This window comes from Apteryx rowi, unplaced genomic scaffold (genome assembly GCF_003343035.1).
Source record: "Apteryx rowi isolate R43461 unplaced genomic scaffold, aptRow1 scaffold_645, whole genome shotgun sequence".
Lineage (NCBI taxonomy): Eukaryota > Metazoa > Chordata > Aves > Apterygiformes > Apterygidae > Apteryx > Apteryx rowi.
Window position 1 is genome coordinate 83,568 of NW_020450922.1, and position 18,908 is coordinate 102,475.

The window sequence follows — 18,908 nt, forward strand, 5'->3', positions numbered from 1 at the left end:
GCAATTAGGTATATATTTAGCAGTCTTTCTACAGGCATCTGGAGTTCATTTCAGCAATAATTCAAAAACCCCAGGACACTTTCTGCCTCCTGCTGCTAAGTGAATGTAGGAGTAAAGCTGCTATTTTCACTGACAAGACGTTTCGTTTGTGAAATTCTCCCACTTGTGCATAATCGCTGTTCTAGCAAATTACAATATAAAACACAACTCTCCATGAGTCAGGGTGAACATGATGCCTTCTCAGGTGATACAGGATGGTAGGGACAATAAAAGCAATCCCAAAACGAAGAATTGATATAAATGATGTGAGCCCTTGGCTGGTCTGATTAGGCTGGACAAAGCAGTTACCTCAAGCCTTTCTTTATTTCAGCAAGCCTTACAATGCCTTTTCCCTAAACACCAAACATTTGTTTTTGCTGTAGTTGCACAGACATAGTCTTCTTTCTTTTGTTGTTAAATGAATGCTTTGCTTTTTGCTATTATTGGTTTGTTTTTCTTATTAATCTTGTTTTGATGTGTGCAGAGAACAAACGGGCGCTTTTATTTCAGGAGAAGTGGGTGAAGAAGGTGATCCATTGTAGCAGCCCAGATTTTCCAGGCTTATTGCTAATTACGGAGCTCATGCTCCGAGAACCATGAAACTCCTGAAATCTGGGCTATATAGGAAACCCAAGCCTGCCTACTTTTCTTATTCTTCCAGAATACACTCTTTTTTTGACAGAGCCATTTGAGTAAATCTCCTAATGCTGTAAAGAGCTCTAAATCTGGAACTTGTTGGGTAATATTCAGGTTCTGTCAGGTTTCTTTGAGTAGTGCTAGTATGAGGTTGTATTTCACTAGTTTTGGTTAATTGTATGAGAAATGGAATACAGTTTCAGGGAGCCGTTATTGATGAGTACTGCTATCAAAAGGTGGAGGAGCAAGAAATGGGGTTTGTCCTCACAAGAACTATGAAATCTCAGTAAGCGTTACACATATACACTGGCAAATGTAAAATGACGGCTTAACTATATAAATGTAAATGATAGCCTGATTTAAGCTGTTTAGAAAGAACACAATCATATTGAACATCTGCTCTTCCCCAAATACTCATCTAGGCAAATTTGACATGATTCAGGTAGTCCATATTCTTTTCTGTCCTTGAGACACTGTCAGTGGCCCCACTACTGTATCATGTTGGATGCTATAAGCACAGATGGTAAACCACCTTTGTTGGTATGTTCTTGCTTAATGTTTTGTAGACGTGTCTAATTGGATCGTCCACTTGTGAGCCTGTTTGGAAAGGTTCTGTCAAAAAAGATGGCAAAGATAAATCTCACTGTTAAGACTTAAAGCTGTATCATTTTGTCAAATGCCTGTCTCCTCATTGGCTGCAATGTACAGTTGCTAAATGGGATTTCTTTTCCTTATGCCACCAAATCGTATATAAACACGGGTCTKCCAGTCCTCAGAAGAACAACTTGGTTGCTTTTTATTCTTTCATTTTTAAAGCTCATGGGAGTACACACAGTCTGGTTCATGGCTGATTTTAATTGCCTGTTCATGGCAGTGAGTATCTGCATGAACCAGACAGACATGGCATGATCCTTGCTGAGTTAAAATTAACTTCTGGTCACCATGGTGTGCTGTAATGAACCTTAGTTAGTTATTACCAGTCTCTCTGTCATCTCTGTATGACTGGCTGAATAGCCCTTTCTGAGTTTCATCACTGTTGAGCAGTAGTTCGGAATATATCCATGCTATTAATGCATACTCTGGGTCTCCAAATAGTGATCCAGCGTGGCCAGCTTGCACTGTTCTGTCTCCTTTCTTTTATCCTGGAATCGGCTTCTCTCTGAGTGAAATTGCAGCTTTAGTTGTGAATAGGGCAGCACGGAGCCCCCATTAGTAGCAGCTGCTGCAGAGATTTGCTGAACCTTTTCCCTAGCCTTGTCCCTTTTCTAGCTGATGTTGCCTGTTCTTGCATAGCAGTTAATGTGTGGGAAGGTTGAATTGTCATCTTTGATACTTGTTTGCTTTCCTGGGACATTTTCTTCTGTTTGGCAGTTCCAGCATGTGTATTGTGGGAAGACAACATGTGAACCATGGCAGAATCGCCTTGCTTCATTTCCCTGAACATATTGGTAAAACTGAAAGCTCAAACCTACCCTTAAGAAACATCATATTACATCAAAGCATTAATGGGCACTAGCTAAGCAAGATTCCTGGTCAGTTACTATGCACTGTAAGAAATTAGGCAGCCAGATAAATCATAATTGCCCAGACTTGGTCTGAAGTCTGAATTAACACAGTGTTTTGTGATGGTTTTAGTCACTCTCACGGGATCCTGAAGTCAGTGAAAATCCTTCTAGCCTGGCTAGTATTATGTGTAGAGGTGGACAAACATTTCCAATTATTCTGCAATAAAATAAATCCACTTTTTATTAAGAAAGTAAATCTTTTTTTGACACTGGTTTGGGCTCATTTTGTTCAGAATATTGGCTGAAACAAAGCACAAACTAGGCTGTTTGTGGGTAGCAGATATTGAAGGAATGAATTCTGATTTTGATTCTAGGTACTTGATTACTGTTGTTATTCATGCTGTCAATGAATGGACGCTGTAGAACTAACAACAAAAATTATCTAATGTGCTTATATTTCAGGCTATTTGTAGTTTCAGCAGGCAGCTTATAACCAATCAGTTTACCAAGAGGATTTAATGAAAACTTTTTGGCAAACAATTTTTTAACTATAGTATATTTGAAGAAATCACAGACTTTTAAATTATGGATTAAAAAGAAGGTTTAATTAACTAAGTCTCCATAAATCTACTCAAAGCCCTTGTCTTAGCCCTTCAGCAGAGCATATATAATGTTGTCATCCCACCTTCCTTTGACAAAACATTATCTGATCTTGTCCTTCATCGTGCCTGGCTATTTTATTTCCTCAAGTTGTTTACAGCTCATGTGAGATCAGGGCTTTGAGTACTCTATGAATCAAAGCTTATGTCTTTGGAGTGCTGGGTTAATACTCATCCAACTCTTTACAGAGAAACTAGAAGAAATGGAAAGGTTACATGTGTTGTTCACCTTTGCAAGTTTGCTATGTAAATAACAAGACATGGCATTTGCTCAGTATTTCAGTTTTTAAGATTTTCATGTGATCCCAACAGGAAGAATTATATGAGAAAGGATCTCACCAGACTTTCAAAGTCAATTCTTATCTTCCTTTTTAGTTTCTACAGAGTATTCCTTGTGGCTGTAATATTGCATTCTGTTGCCAAGAACAGGCTGTTCAGTCAGTGTTCTCACTTTCCTTCATTTATTATGAAAAATATCCTCTCTAAAACCTAAGGTCTAGTTGAAAACAGGACGCACAAAATTACTATGGCACTTTTTTTTCTCAAAATTATTCTGATGTGTGTAAACATCTCAAGGGAAGGGAAACAGCATTGGTGTTATTCCTGTGACCAGACATGTTAGCTGTTTTTGGATCAGCTCAGCAAGCCATGGTGACTGGAGAGTAAACAAGAGTATCGATGAACTGAGGTGGCTGTATTGAGGGCTGCTTCCACCATGGTGGTCTGCTCCCTCTATAAGCTGCTTTTAGTCAGTGAAGTTCTCTGAATCTTCTCTGAAGTTGCAGGGGGGGGAGAGGAGGAAAAAAGAGACTGACCATGGGAATTTACAGTTTGACTGTTTTTTATCTAAAGGAGAGGTAGGTGAGGAAAGTTTGACCCAAAATAGATTTTTTAAAGTATTATCCGTTCTGCAAAGAGGAGAGCAGTTTTGATGCAGGAATACCACAAAGAGCCCATACAAGGGCTGACGCTCTAGATGGCTGTGGATAGTTTATGTGCAAGCATTGTGCATGTTCTCATCCCCTTTTCTTTTAAAGGCTGTATCTGCAGCACAGGGGCCTGCTGCTAATGAGGTACAGCTTATAATGCTGCAGAGTCAATATAACAGTGAACAACAAAAGGTGAACTACCATTTCACTTTGACTGCCCTTACAGAGGGGATCACAGTGCATCTTTGAAAGAGCAGAGTTGCTAGAAGGTTGCCGCTACAGGAGGGTGTATCGCGCACTCCTGCTACCCTAGTTGGGGGGGAATGTTGTAGCACTGGTGGGGAAAACAGTTTCTGGTGTGGACACACATGCTGAAGCACACATTGTAATTGTTCTAACGTGTTTATGTTGGGGGTTTCCAGTCACTGATGTATGTGACATATAAAAATCATAGCTATAGAGAAAGGTTGTAATATGGTAGTTAACTTACCAGCTTGATATAGTAAATGGCTTTTGAATACAGTGATCAATAGCCAGGATGCAGCTAGGGTCCCATTAGCAATCAGTTAGGAAGAGGTTATTAGAGCAAAACACTTTGAGAGAAACTCAGTCCCCAAGTAAGGGAGCACATTCTATTCATTTTGTCAACATTGCACCATGGCAGAGTTTGATCCGTGAAAGACATGAAATTGGAGATGATTATTTGGAAAACTGGATTAAACTGTGAACTGTTTAAGGCTGATTTCCCAGGCTTTGGTTTGGAGGAATTTCTTACAACACTTGTGGGGACACAGGTACAGTTGATTTAGTTGGGGGGGGGGGTGTTGTGTTCTTTGTTTCTTTGTTTTTCCTCCCCATCCATATCCTTCAGCATTTCTTCTCCAACTGGAGTGTAATCCTTGAGTTGTTTGTTTGAAAGATGAGTCTTTGGCAGACACTGTGCCACCCCACTTCCTTAGGCTGCATCATTTTTATGGATTTTAAAAATGTTTCTGTTATTCTAGGGGCAGGTTCTCAGGACTAGACCAATTTATCCAAAAGTGTGGCACCTCTACTACTGATCACATGTAAGCCACCTGAAAGACATTGATGGCCTGGCAGAGAGCTGGCTGCAGCTGTTCTGTGACATTTTGCAGACTTCTGAACTAGTTCTGTTTAGGTCCCGCATTAGAGAAAGTTTGGGGAATCTTCTCCTGAAATGTCTGCCATGCCCTATAGCTAAATACAAGGCAGTGTGCCTTTCCAGAAGCGTAAGAAAGAGATATTCCCTGAACACAGGTAGTGCACTTATTTTTAGTTGACAGAAAGAGGCATGGGGAAGGCTCTTTTGTCCTCTGATGCCCTATTTTGCAAAGGTTGGAAACTGACCCCCTATAGCTTACATCGACTGTCTTTTCTATTTAGAGAATAATTGGAACCCCAGGCAGAAGGATCTTGATATGTATTCTGTGTTGCTCATATAGAAGTTTTGTGTGTGCTTGGAGCTTTGGAAGCATCATTCTTATCATAATGTAGCTTCTCTCTGCCTACGTGTTGTGATCAAAGGCCTTTACATAAGCATTTTGCCAGAACACATTACTGATAGAACATTTTGCTGAGTGTAATTACATTCTGCTGGGGAATTTGAAATCTTTCCGTGTCCTAATGTCTATTGAAAGACTGTCCTGAGATTTGAGCTTGGATTGTGAAGGTGTTGCTGACCTTGTGTTCTTGTTTTTTCTGTCAAGACTGGAAATATTAATGTTCATACCAGTGACTACAAGATCCATTAATAGGCAGGAGCTGTTGATGAGAAGAAATTGAGTAAACAGGAAAGAACAACTGAACCCAGAACAGTGACAGCTTGATCAGAATAGTTCCTTTTACAGTACACCAAACATGAATAATTTCCTGTCTGTTGTATCATTTTAGTTAAGTAATTGGAAATCCTATTGATCTGCACAGGGCTTAAAATAATGCAGTCTCAGCGGCAGGGCTATGATTTCTACAAAGAGGTATTGTTGTCCATTACAGCAGCACCCATATCTACAGCAGCTGAGCTTGTGTTAGCACCATGCCAGGAGCTCCAGGCCTCAGCTAGCTTATAAATCCTCTGATTGAGGGCTGGTATGGATGAGCAGAACTCCACATGTTTCTCACCTCGCTGATAAATCTGAAGTATGTTGACTTAACATCACTCTGCATTTTGAATGTGTCAAACTGACTCAAGAGTTTATATCCTTTTTATCACTTCACTTTGCAGAGAAGTTTTATCAACTTGCTGTCTAAAGAAAGAGGGTCATGAGCAGGACCAACACAAAACAACCGAGGAATTCCTCTGAGATGTTGTTGAAAGACCATCTCTTTCTCTTGCTCTATCCTTCCTTCCCTGTTTCACTGATGTGGTGTAGGTCACTGGTTTGTCTGACTCCTCTCAGTTCACAGTGGATCTCTGCTGCTCCCCTCTCATTTGCCATGCACTGATTAGTAGCATAAATCCCACTTTGAGGCACTGAAAATCTAGGAGACAGCAAGGTCTGAAAAGGGAAACCAGCATGGTTTTCCACTAAGCAAGAACCAAGAAGTATCTGTTCAGAGCAGAACAGTGATACAAAAGCAGTTGTAACAGCAGCTGGCTGAGCTGCCGCTCAGAAGAGAGAGGAATTGGCAGTGCAACCCTTTATGTACTGGGTTTGCTGTAATTAAATATTTAGTTGTGCTGCAGATTGAGGGCTCCAGGACATGTCAGCGCTATAGACCAAAGTTTCTTGAACTTGAAGACTACTTTTGCCCATTGTTTCATACCCTCAGATAAAAAGGAGTTTGGCAACTCCTTTTAGGTCTCACAGGCAGATATATCTGTCTGTTAGGTGACCTGTGTAAAGTTAGCTTAGCATTATCATTGCAAGTAACTAAGGACAGCCTGGGGTATGAAGTCCCGTTAGATTTGAGTCAAGATCTAAATCCTGGAGATAAATTTTGACTACTGATGAGCTGCAGCTGATTTATCATCCTATGAGCAACAGGAACACATATATGTGCTTTCACAGTCTGCTCCCTCTTCATTTATCCATGACTCTTAGCGACTTTTTTTTTCCTCTCAGTTTTATGGGCTCTTTTATACAAATAGTCCATAGCGTTCTATGAACAAGCTATTAAATTAAGTCTCCCAACATCTTTGTGAGACAGACAAGACATACCAATATCTTGTGTCCATTTTTAATAATAGGTAAACTGTATAAAGAAATTTGAAAATTTCTTATATCACATAATAAGTTAATAGAACAGTTAAATACAGAATCTAGGACTCTTCACTCTTTGTTCTTACTAGTCTTACTAGTTCCCATGTATAATGAAGGATAAACTATCATGTTTTGAGATGGAAGTAAGCTCAATTTTTTTTTTTTTTTTAAGGAAAAATTCAAGGAAGCAGAAACTTTTAAGCATTGATGAAAATAGTATACAGAACTGTTGGATTACTTGTACTAAATAAGGTCCAAATTTCAGTAATGCCCACTTAGATGTAATTATCTATTTGCTATGTAATGAATGCAATATTGAAAATGTCCCAGTCCAGCTGGTTACRGTATAATACAGCATACTGTCATGAACTGTATACTAGTTAGAGGAGATAAAGACATTTATTCTGAAATTATATAGACAAGCTGGTATCATGTTTTGCTGTCCTCTGTTATACTCTGAGACTCCTGGCTGTTCCACTGCAGTAACAACATGCCTTTCATTCAGCATGTTGTGAACACAGTATGTTGGTTACTGGGCAACACTACAGAAGTTAAGGCAACTTGCAGTAGCATTCATTTCAGCTGCACAGTTTCTGCTTCCTTTGGATGTGATAATAGTGCCCAGCATGGCAGTCGCCCTGCTATGCTTAATTCTGCAGAGTTTATCATGAATTTCCTGCCTGTCTGGAAGACTGCCTGCTCTTTCCACATGGCCTTCTTTCTTGCCTCCTCTCATTCCTCTCAGGATCCTTTCAGAAACAAATGCAGCACATTTTTGTCAGTTCTCAAATAAATTTAAGTATGCTTTTTACTCTTCCCACCATCCATCTCTTTCTTTATCTCTCTTCCTTTATCTCCATTTTTTTTGCTCCATCCCATGTGCAAGACAAGCCTGCCAAGAACTAGTTTCTGTTATCTAAGACACTGGAGTTGTGCCCATTAAGTTGATGGGAGGGAGTGTAATCTTTTCGGAGTCAGTGTATGAGCCTGTTGCTGATAGCCTTCTGAGTACTGCTTCTCTGACTAGATAAGGAGCTAGATGGTAGAGAAAACCTGTGTTATTGTTGATACAATGCAGGCGATTGTTTAGGAGCTGTTTAAAACATGTTAATTTTATTCTGAGTCTTCAATTACAGCAATAGTACAGTAAGTACAGAATTACCTTTCTCAGTGGCTCATATATTATGCCAGCACTTCTGAAAGTTTACCACAGATTTCTGTAGGAGTAGATTGGATTTAAAGTGTTGGATTTGTTTTCTTCTGCCTCCATCAGCCACACTGCTTAGCTCAAGATGCTAAACTGAGAGCTTCATGCTTCCAGGTGCACAAAATACATTCCACTTGTTATGTATTTAACAGGAGAACAGGGGAAAAATACGTTCCATAACATTGTTGTTTTGCTCAGCTATTAAAATTTTTTAGGGATCCTGACAAATTGCTAAGGTCCAGAGAGAACTTATTTTCAAAAGCAGAAGCTAATATTTTCTTCCAAATTGTGGAGATCTGAGAAATGCTGGCCAAAGTTTTCAGAGAGGTAGAGCACTTATAGGTTAAAATAATTTATTTCTGTCAGATCAAATCCAGCTGTTTGAAGTCAGATAGCCAAGAATCAACAGTTCCACCATTAATTTTGAAAAGCTGAGAATTAATCACTGGAGAGCTTTGAAAAATTCCAGCAAGCATGTTTGCAGATTTAAGTACCTGAATAACTTTTGAGAGTTTGAACCAAAGATTTATTTGCATTTTCATCCCATAGGCACTTTCTCCTATGTGTATTCCATTCTCATGCTGCTTTTTCCAGTCTCTGTTGTATGTGTAGTTGGTTGAAGTGCTTCAGTTGAATCCTTTCAAAAGTGGAATTTGGAGGAAAGTTGTCCAAGCTGCCTCCTTTCTTCCTCTCCCTCCCACCCCACAGTCTCCACAAGTGGCATCAGCACTCCCTGTATTCTGTCCCACTGGCATAAGACTTTTAATATGAGATAAACTTTCTCTTAGCATAAACCAGTTATGCACTTTCCTCTGATTTTTCTGCAGTCCTCTGTATTTTCATTCAGCCTTTGCTCAGCCTGATGTGCTCGGACACTATAAGCATTAGCTCCTTCTCCGCACCTAGCCTGCACATCGTATCACTGACCCTCCTTAGCACTGCTGAGCAGTTAGCTCAAGCTATATGCGGCCTTTCTTGACATATTTAACACAGAGTTCCAGTTCTGTCCTTAGTCTGTTAGACACAGCAGACTAGGAGGAGTTGTGCTTTTTTGATGAATGCTTATTTCCCATATCTAATACACAGTAGATGACTCACTGGAACTGCGAGATTGCTTTTGGAATCGGAAGCATTCGTTCTGACCTTGCTGTCTTCCTAATATTTTGGATTTTTGCAAGAACAGACCATCTGCATCTCTAATGCTGCTTTTTTAACTCGACTCCAACAGAAGTCCCCAGGGATGAATTCAATCCAGTGAATCAAAATGTAAATAGAAACCTATAAGTGCATTTACAGTTCTGGAGTGCCTAAGATTTTAGACATATAAAAGGCAATTGGATGTAACAGTAGTAGCTTTACATACAGGAATTGCTGATTTAAAGTTTGAGTTTGATATAGTAGTTAGAATTGAAATAACTTTCAATGGAATAAACAGGACTGACTAAAGCTGTTTTGATGTGCCTGAGAGTGTCCCCTTGAATTATAAACTGGGGTGTTACTGTGTCATGTAGAGCCACTATTGGCAGAACAAATTGCATAAAGCTGAGATTAGAGAGTTTTAGCTGGTAGAAGCGATAACGTGAGGGTTTTTTTGCTTTAACAGAAAAATTGGTTCATTTTCTGATGTTCACGACATAAACAGAAGACAATGTAAGAACACAGATGTATAATAAGGTTATAAAGCATCTCCTTCTCCCTAAAAGTTGAAAGAATTATGAAGCAATCATGCAGTTTAGCATAAGAAAGCAAAAATAAAAAATATATATTTATTATGAAATGCCCCACAGTATTAAGGCCAGTCTGCTAGCTTATTAGAAATCATTGACTAATTTTTGACCATTGCTGTTTGTACACATAAATCATTACCATTGAAGGTTGTATTTTGGGTTTCCTGTGTATGCATGAGTCTTAATAATATTACCTGAGCTACCCTTTCTGTTACTGGAAAGGACTGTGGTAAGTGTGGCTGCTTAGTAAAAAGTTGCACCCAGCATCTCTAACTTTTCAAACCTTGCTTGGGGGCTCAGTGCACCGAGAGCTGTGCCCAGAAGCCCTCGCAGGACCTTAGTTAGGTCTCTCTCCCCCAAAGCAGGCTGGTGCTGTGGAGAGCTGAGCAGTCATTTGCTTGATTAAATGTGCCATCTAGTGGTTATGTGGTGATAATTGATTTAAAAAAACAAACACAAAGCCAATGGACTTTTAAAGGGATTTTTACACCAGCAGGGAAAATGAATGGAAGTTCACAAATCCTCATATTTACTCCTTTTTTCCCCCAAAGTAACAGGCATTCATAAGTCATCGTTTTTTTTCTGAAAGTGCAGTTGCTTTCTACTGTCTGTTGTCTACTCTCTGCTATCAGGCTGTTTGCTAAGGTCTAAATAGAAATCATCTTCTGTATTGGAATATTTGGGCAGAATAATTAATGCTGTATTGACAAAGCTTCATAAGCTATATTTTAAAGTCACTTTCAGTGCCTGCATCTGAAACTTTGATTTACGAAAACTTGGTTCAGATATCCAGAACTGCCTTAATTCCCTCGACACCCAGTCCCCTGCCACCAGCGTTTCCCTGATGTCTACCTTTCTTTTATGTAACAGCTAAACTTCTGTCTTGTTTGTACTTAACTAGTATGCAAGTTGGATCTTGTACACAAAGTGGCCACAAGAGGCAACCCTCTTCTGCTGCACAGTAGCTTAGTGGTTAGCATAGTCATCTGGGTTGTTCAAGAACCAGGGTTAAGTCTGGTTGATTTATTTTGATTTGGGATTCCTATCAGTGCTGTTATTTCCACTAAATAAGAGTTTATGTTGTAACGCTCAGCTGGAGCTCCCGTTCATTCTTAGCAAACCCTCTGAGAGGTTGAATCCTATCAGGTGCATGCCGTTGTTTCATATACTGCTGAAATCCCACATTAATTGATTGGTCTCAGACTGTTTAAGTTCCACAGAACACATCAGTGGAGGCAGTTGAGATAAAAAAGCCAAGAATGGAATAAAGTAACCTTTATTATTAATCAGGAAAGGAGTTATTTGAGACAACTGACACCTGCCAACTTTAAAAAAGGAGAAATGTGTACTGAGAATCTTTGTTTTCTGTATGTGATGTTTGTTAAGGATGTTGTTTATCTCTGGAGACACAGAATCATTTGTCACTCCTCTTCCACTGCGAATCAGTCCCAGTCATTGTTGCTCTAAGAATCAAATATACGTGTGGATCTCATCTAATCAAATGTTTGTCATCTTGATTTACAAAAGCTTCCTTTAGATTGTTGTTGACTTAAAGAAAACATTCTTTTTCTGTCCCTTTCTCCCCTAGGATATTAAACACAACATTGTTTGAACTATATGAAGCTCTGGGCAATTTTCCTGCCTGGTGGGTCTTAAACATGCTGCTTGCGGTTCTTCAAGTTCTGCACTGTTTTTGGTCTTATCTAATCATAAAGGCAGCCTATAAAGCTATTTCAAAGGGCAAGGTAAGACAGCACAGTTCTGTTTCATGTTTAACATTTTAACTTTTTCAGAATTAAGAGAGGGTCGTTGACTTTCTGGTTATTTGTTCTTTCTAATTCATAGCACATTGTTGAGGACACTTGTTATCTCTTCTCTCCTTTAATGGAAACTTTTTCCCCTCCTTCTGATAAATACCAAATAAACTAACATGTTCTTTTTAGTGATTGTATTTATATATGCTTCCGCACTTCCTTTTTATAATGTGGTGCACTGAACCCAACCACAACTGGGGGGGGGGGGGGAAGAGGAAGCAAATTGGTTTCTGTGACCTGCCAGTTCTGTTATTTTTCTTTATATTGGTTGTTAGAAAAGTGTTCATTTCCCAGCTAATAGAGATAGTAATAATAATACTTATTAAAACTTTACTGTCTTTGTTAGTGGCAAAGCTATGAATCACAACCTCCTTTGGTCTTTAGTATTAATGAGGCTCTGCAAAGGGCTATGTACTCTCTTTCTAGGAATCCCATAGCAAGACCAGCTGGGATAAAATTCAGTATCTTGCTGCCATTGTTATAGTCAAAAAGGAGATGTAATTCACAGAAGTGCTAACCCCAGTACATTTCTGTGCAGATACTGCACTCAGATTTAGATGATCAAAATTGCATTTATAGACCTAGTCATGTAAAGTACAAGAAGCCATTTTTCCCCAAAATGGTAGAGCACATAAGTAGATATTTTAGATATATGACCACCCAGAAGTGAATGGGATTATTCCTGCAAGTAGCTGCTTTCTAAGAATGGATTTGAGGGCTTAGCCTCTTGCTGGACTGAGCACGGAATCTGCCACTCACTGTGTATGAAAGGCAATGCAGCTGTGAACTGTGTTTTGCCTGGAAGCCACACTTCTTTTCTCCTCTGCTTTGGCAATTATTAGCCTCAGCTGTCCTGTTTGAATTAAACCAGTGACTTCAAAGAGCGTTACGTACCCTCTCTTACTCTGCTTGTTTGTCCTTCTCCTTGTGCTATGCTGGAAGGCTGGGAAGTGGAACCCTTTGCATGTAAGTTCCTTTAAATTCACTATGCAAAAGATTTATTCTGTGCAATACTAATTTTTTTTCTTTTGCAGTTTCAATAGTTATTTATAGCCGATGTTTATGTTTATAGCCGATGTTTATGTTTAAGGAACGCTATCTTTAAAGCTTGTTTTTACTTCTTGTTGATGCATTATCTAATACTATTCAAACCCACTCTTATCTGTAGTATCTGGGTACTGTTATATTACAACCATTTTTGTACATGGTATGTTGCTGCATTTCAAAAATAAGAGCTAATCGCATCCTTAACAAAAAGGTATGCAGTGTAGAATCTTCTTTTGATTGTTTGGCTTCAGGATAGGACCCTAGCAGAAAACTTGGCCCTGTAATCTAATATACTAGGAAAGTTTAAGATGATGCAGAACTGCTAGATCATTTAGTCTGCCCTTACATGTATCGTAGGCACTCAGTACCCCATGCTGGGCCCACTGACTTTTGTCTGATGAAAAAGTAATTCTAAGTGTATCACTATTTCCCCAACAGCTTTAATATAAAAGTCCCTTTATATAAAGAAGCCTGAAATACRTTAGTTGGAGCAGTGTTAAGTATAGAATCAAATTTCTGACCTCAGCTGAAGTCCAATTTCATGAGTGTCAGAACTGCAGGCTTGCTAGACATTATCATTAAAAACTGTGCCTATTAGCATGTATTTGGGAGCTGTGTGATTCTTTTTTTCTCCATTCCAAAGAGAGTAGTGTCAGTTGGACTTGACTGCAAGGATGGTAGCAGCACTGGGAGCCTCAAAGGCAAAGGGCATTTATGAGGCAAGAGCTGGAGGGCAGAATTGTCATGAGGGCTTTCTAGAGTAGAGAAGGATTGCTATAAGCAAAAAATACATGCAGTGACGTTTCCTATTCTTTAAGTGTTTTGATTTCTTCAGGGAAAAGGCTTGCCAGGTGTTTTACCCCCATTATTTACCCCCATTCACTATGATAAAGTCAATTGTAATTGCCACATGTGGTAAGCTGCACAGCATGGATAGATTCTGAAAAAACAGAAAGCTCAATTACATAAACAAGGATAGAAAAGTCATGGAAAGAATTATCTTTCAAGCCGCATATAACTTGGACTTCAGACCTCTTCCTTTTGGTGCTTTTACCAGTCTTGGAGGTTTTCAAGAACAGACTGGATCAATCCTTGAATAACCTTCCCTGATCTCATAGCTGACCCCGCTTTGAGCAGGAGGTTGGGTTATATACCTCCTACAGACTCTGCCAACCTGAATTATCCTATGATCCTACATGTTGGCAATGCCGCTGTTACCTCCTTGGGAAAAAAATCTGACAGAAAAGGCAGGGAGAGCTTTCTCTTTACAAGATTTTCTTTTGTTTTGCCCTTGTCTTGCTCTCCTTGCTCTACCTGTCTTTGGCTTCCCCACATTTGTATTTGTTTGGGGTGCACTTGACTGCACAGAGTAGAGAGAAGTCACTTCAGGAGTTCTGAAGGGATGTAGTGCCCAGCTCTCAAACTTAGCCATCTTCACCTATGAATTTCAAAGAGCTACAAAGAAAGAGGGAGGAGTCCTTAATCTAAAGAATACATTTACCCAGTAAATGGGTATAAACTGGCAGGAATGAGGTTTAGCTGGAAACAGGAACAGGACTGGACGATGGTCAGTGTTCCCGGGCACCACCCTCACTGTCTGAGATCAGAGACTGGAGTTATCTGGTACGACAAGTTACGTGTAGGCCAGTACTCACATCTACCCCTACCCCCTCGCCCTGTTCCGTGGGGAACACAGCCTCCAGAGAATGAAAGTGGGGAGGAAGTTAGTGCGAGTATTTTATGTTTATCCTGACATTATCAGATCATAGAGAAGCACCCCAAAGGAAGCACAGGAATCCCTGCACCAAATATTAGTTTCCATATGTATTAAAGATACAGGAAATAAACTTACAGTACGAGGGTAGAGGGAGGGGTACTAGACTGAACTGGAGAACTTGGATTGTTATTTCCTTTAGTCTGTGCACAACCCTTTGCCTTAACCCTGTGCCTTCACTTGAATGTACTAACCTTTGATGCACCAGTGCGAAGTTCTCACCTTGTCTTTGCGCACAGAGTTTGCGTGTATAGGCATCTGTGTTTGAAATGAGTCTAGACAGGCAAGGGCAGAGAAGTATGCCAGAGCTGAGACTGCTTTCAAAGCTCCATTTGAAAAAAGCTTGAATTCTCTGATTCTGGCTGAAACAAAAAGGTGTTCCCTTAAATAGCCTACTGCTTGTTTTTGTTTCTCAAATTCTACAGGTAGCAAAGGATGACCGAAGTGACATTGAGTCAAGCTCAGACGAGGAAGAAACAGGACCTCGTTCAAAGACTCCACACAGCACTATCACCACTAATGGGACTGGCGGTGCCAATGGGACAAATGGGTATCTTACCGGTGGCACTTGCTCAGAGGAGCATTAATCCTTGAGTTCAATCCTGAGAGATGAACAGAATGAACTGTTTGCTACTGGAAGTAAATTATAAGTTGTGAATGCGGTTTCTTCATATATCACAGCATCAGAAAAAGTTAGGAGTATCAAAGCATTCTGATAGTGCACTGCCATATTCCCTGTTTGTGAATGAAGACAACACACCATTCTGTATACGTAGGCGCATGCTTTCTGTGTATATAATTGACACAATGGGAGCAGTATTTTCGTTTTTACTGTCTTTGAAATATTWTTTTTTTGTATACTTTCTGAGAACTTCTGGACAAAAGGGAATATCCTTACTCAAACTTTAGCTCTTTGGATTCTCAGTGGTGGGGAGCATCATGCTCAGATCTCTTCTTCTGTCCATCCCTGTTGCTTTTGCTGAGTCTGTTTTAAGTAATAGTTGCTTGATTTGTTACTTACAGTAAGATAGAACATAGCTTTCCAGATTCTAGCTTGCTTCAGATATTTTTGCTATCTTTGTGTTTAAAGTGCTGGTTTTGAATTTGCCTATCAGATCACAGTGGCCGTTTCTCCAACATAAAGTTTTCAAACACTGGATTGGTATTTTAAATAGTAGCTAATGTGGTCAATTAGCAATTGAAAGAAAGAAAACCTGTGGTAATTGTGGGATATTATTTTAGCATTCAAAATTGATGGTTAATTGCATTGGAAGTAGACTCAATTAGTTGTGCAAATACCCAAATGCACAATAATTTGTGTCAACAGTTAGGATAAACTCTTACTCGTATTATTTTTGCCTTGAAATTTTTGACCTCTACAGATTTCAGCTTTTTGCATAGATTCTGTGTTGAAAGATGTTTGGTCAGTTGTACCATTGTGAATCCAGAACTCACTCCTGAAACTGTTCTTGCAAGTTCAGAAGGATGAGAGCAGTAATATAATGGAAAAAAAACAGCAGATGAAAGGTCATTGCTTCCTTGGATACAGCTCAGTCTAGGTATTGTTCTTACAATTATTGCCACTTTCTTGGTAGACTGAAGAGAGGATAGAAGGCAGAAGGTTATACATTACTAGAAGAAGTTCATTTTAAATGCATGAAAGCTTGAGCAAAAGTTACTTAACATAATTCACAGCAAGCTTTGAAGGCTCAGCAGTATTTTATCACCTCTAGAAACAAAGTTAAGGGTGGTCATAAAATAATTTTGCTCTCCTGTTCTAGCCAAGGTTTATGAACTGTGTTCCCAAAGGAGACAAAGTAACACCCAAAATAAACATCTTTTTTAACATATGTATACACTTCTTCCAGTTTTTAGAACAAAGTTTGATGTTGTATTGCTAAGAATCATACAACTCTTGCAGAACACTTTTCTGTGATTATTAACAGCAGTGCCAGAAGTAGGAGAGGTTCCTGGCAACAGACTCTATGCAACCTACTCTTCAACAGTATTGTGTATGTGCACACACAACCAATGTGCTTATAGACCAAAGACACACACATGTGCACGCATGCGCGTGCGCACACACACACACTCTTATATATTTATATATATATGATATATATGTTTGTATATGTATGTTTATATATATATACATATACATACATACATACATACATATAAATAAATAAAAGGAAGGAACAAACCAGGATAACATTGTAACAACGTGTCTCCCATATACAAAGGAATTGGAGTGCCACGTTCAGTTGGGATGCTACGCCGGGAAATATTTCTGATTCCTTATACCTATGCAAATAGTAAAATATATATGGTTTCTGTTGCCATACAACACGTATAAAGGTTCTGTGTATACAGATTGTACTGAAGAAAGGTGTGTTGCCACTTCTTTCTTTTGAAAAACTGAGATTTGTTCTATTCTATTGGTGGCTCTTGAAAACTTTTGAAACCTTTATTACTCAAAGGGACCCTTGTGTGTTAGTCAGAAATGTGCTGAAAGTAAGGGCAGAATGTCATGAATCCAAATAGCACCTCCACTTAGTGGAGGATAAAGATAAGAAAAATGAAAACTTGTAAATCATGGAAAACAGCTGGGAGCTTTACTACTGTATGTTCATATGTATAACCCACAGAGCATCTTTTGAAAAATCCAGCTGCCATCTTTGTAATTCAGCAGCTGCATAGGTTATATGTCCATGAGGAAGTGGGAGAACTTAGATCTCCTTCTCTTCCAGAAGTTTCTCTGCCTCTGATTTTTCTCATGTCTTCTGTGCCTCTGATTTTATACAGGTTATATGCAGAGCATGAAATATGAAATAGAGTGATACATGTGAAAATAGAGTGATTGCTATAGAAAGTATCCCATTCACAGTATTTGAAGTGGCTCTTGTTTAATAATTACTGTCAAGATGATACTGAGGTTTTAAAACAAGACCATCTTGGGATTTATTGAATAAGCATAATATCTTCTGAAATCTGACCTGTTAAGATGGCCATTGAGAATAACAGTTTAAACAGTCCTTTTCCATGATGTTGATTACTACCTCCACTGGACCATTTCCCTTATGCAAAGATAGTTACAAAATTATGATGTCCAAGAATGGGCTGTGATATTTTGAAATGCTCCAAAATTCTGAATGCTGATGAAATATTTTATCTTGCCCTGAGCACAGAATACTGCTCTGAATTATCAGTGTACATCCATGGTACTGTAGCTTCTTTGATATTGGTGAGAAAGTAATTCCCTTTAAGGATCCCTGTGCAAGAGAGGAGACCTTTGGCCTCTGTTGGTCCTCTCCAGCTGTGCTGTGTGTACTGTTGATTCAGCCAGCCAGGATTGGCATCCCTGAGCTGACTCACCAGCACTGGCTACATATGCTCTTCGTGTACCCACATTGTTAAATAATGCAACTTGGATTGAAACTCTTCTGATGAGGTTTAAATTAAGTTGCATTTGTGATGCACTGAAGCATGTACGCAGCTACCATGGTTCAGCTGACCCTCAGTAACCTGCTTATCTCCTATAACCTAGGCATGTCCTGGAGTCCTTTCTTAATAGCCTAAAATAAACTTAATATAGATATGTCTGGAAAATAGGAAAGATGAGACACTCAGATGAGATATTTGTGCAAATGAGATAAGAATAAGGAAACATCTTCACTAAACTTCACTGAATAATAACTAAGCTTTCAAACTACAGTTTTTTATGGAAATGAAAAATTCACTCAAATTTTTATGTCTTTAGTGGGAAGGACCAAATGCTTTAGTGATCATACTTGGCAGTGTGTTTTGATTCATTGCTTTAACCAATGGATGTCAAAACTTTGGCTCCATTTTCCACTCCTCAGAGAGAATGCAGTGTAGTGCTTTTCTTTTTAATTTGAATTTGTTTGCTTCTCTGCTGAAAAGCTTTGCAAAGTGCTTTTGGAGGCCATTAAGTATTTAGAGGATAATCGCACCTATTCCAGAAAATTTATTGAAGTGATTCGCACAGCTCATGGTAAATGCAAGGTCTTAAAAGGTTCTGTATATTCGTACCTTTTGTAGAATTGTCATTTTAGTCATTTTAGAAATGAGGGTTTGTATTCTATAACCTGTTTGTTTTCAACTTCTATGCTCCCTTTTTATAGTACAGTACAAGACACAGTGGTTGAGATGTTGAAGTAGCAAAATGAAGAAAGACTTTAGACTGTAGACTTTATTAGTAAATAGTAAGAATTTGTCTTCTATCTCTAGCCAGCCCAGAATATAGTAAAATAAGATTCAGATCTCCTTTTATTTACTGTTTTCCATATTGACATGTGTTGTACCAAAAGAAAAATCTGTGGGTTTTTT

The 18,908-nt window shown here is 39.0% G+C and overlaps 1 protein-coding gene across 1 annotated transcript in view; it reads left to right on the forward strand.

The window, feature by feature from the left end:
• CERS6 (ceramide synthase 6) overlaps positions 1-16,636 on the forward strand; it is a 92,310-nt gene extending 75,674 nt beyond the window's left edge. The window contains exons 9-10 of the mRNA XM_026084521.1: positions 11,512-11,668; positions 14,984-16,636. Coding sequence (XP_025940306.1) covers positions 11,512-11,668; positions 14,984-15,145 — 319 coding nt within the window. The 3' untranslated portion in view covers positions 15,146-16,636. The remainder of the gene's footprint in view (positions 1-11,511; positions 11,669-14,983) is intronic.
• Positions 16,637-18,908: the final 2,272 nt, after the last annotated feature.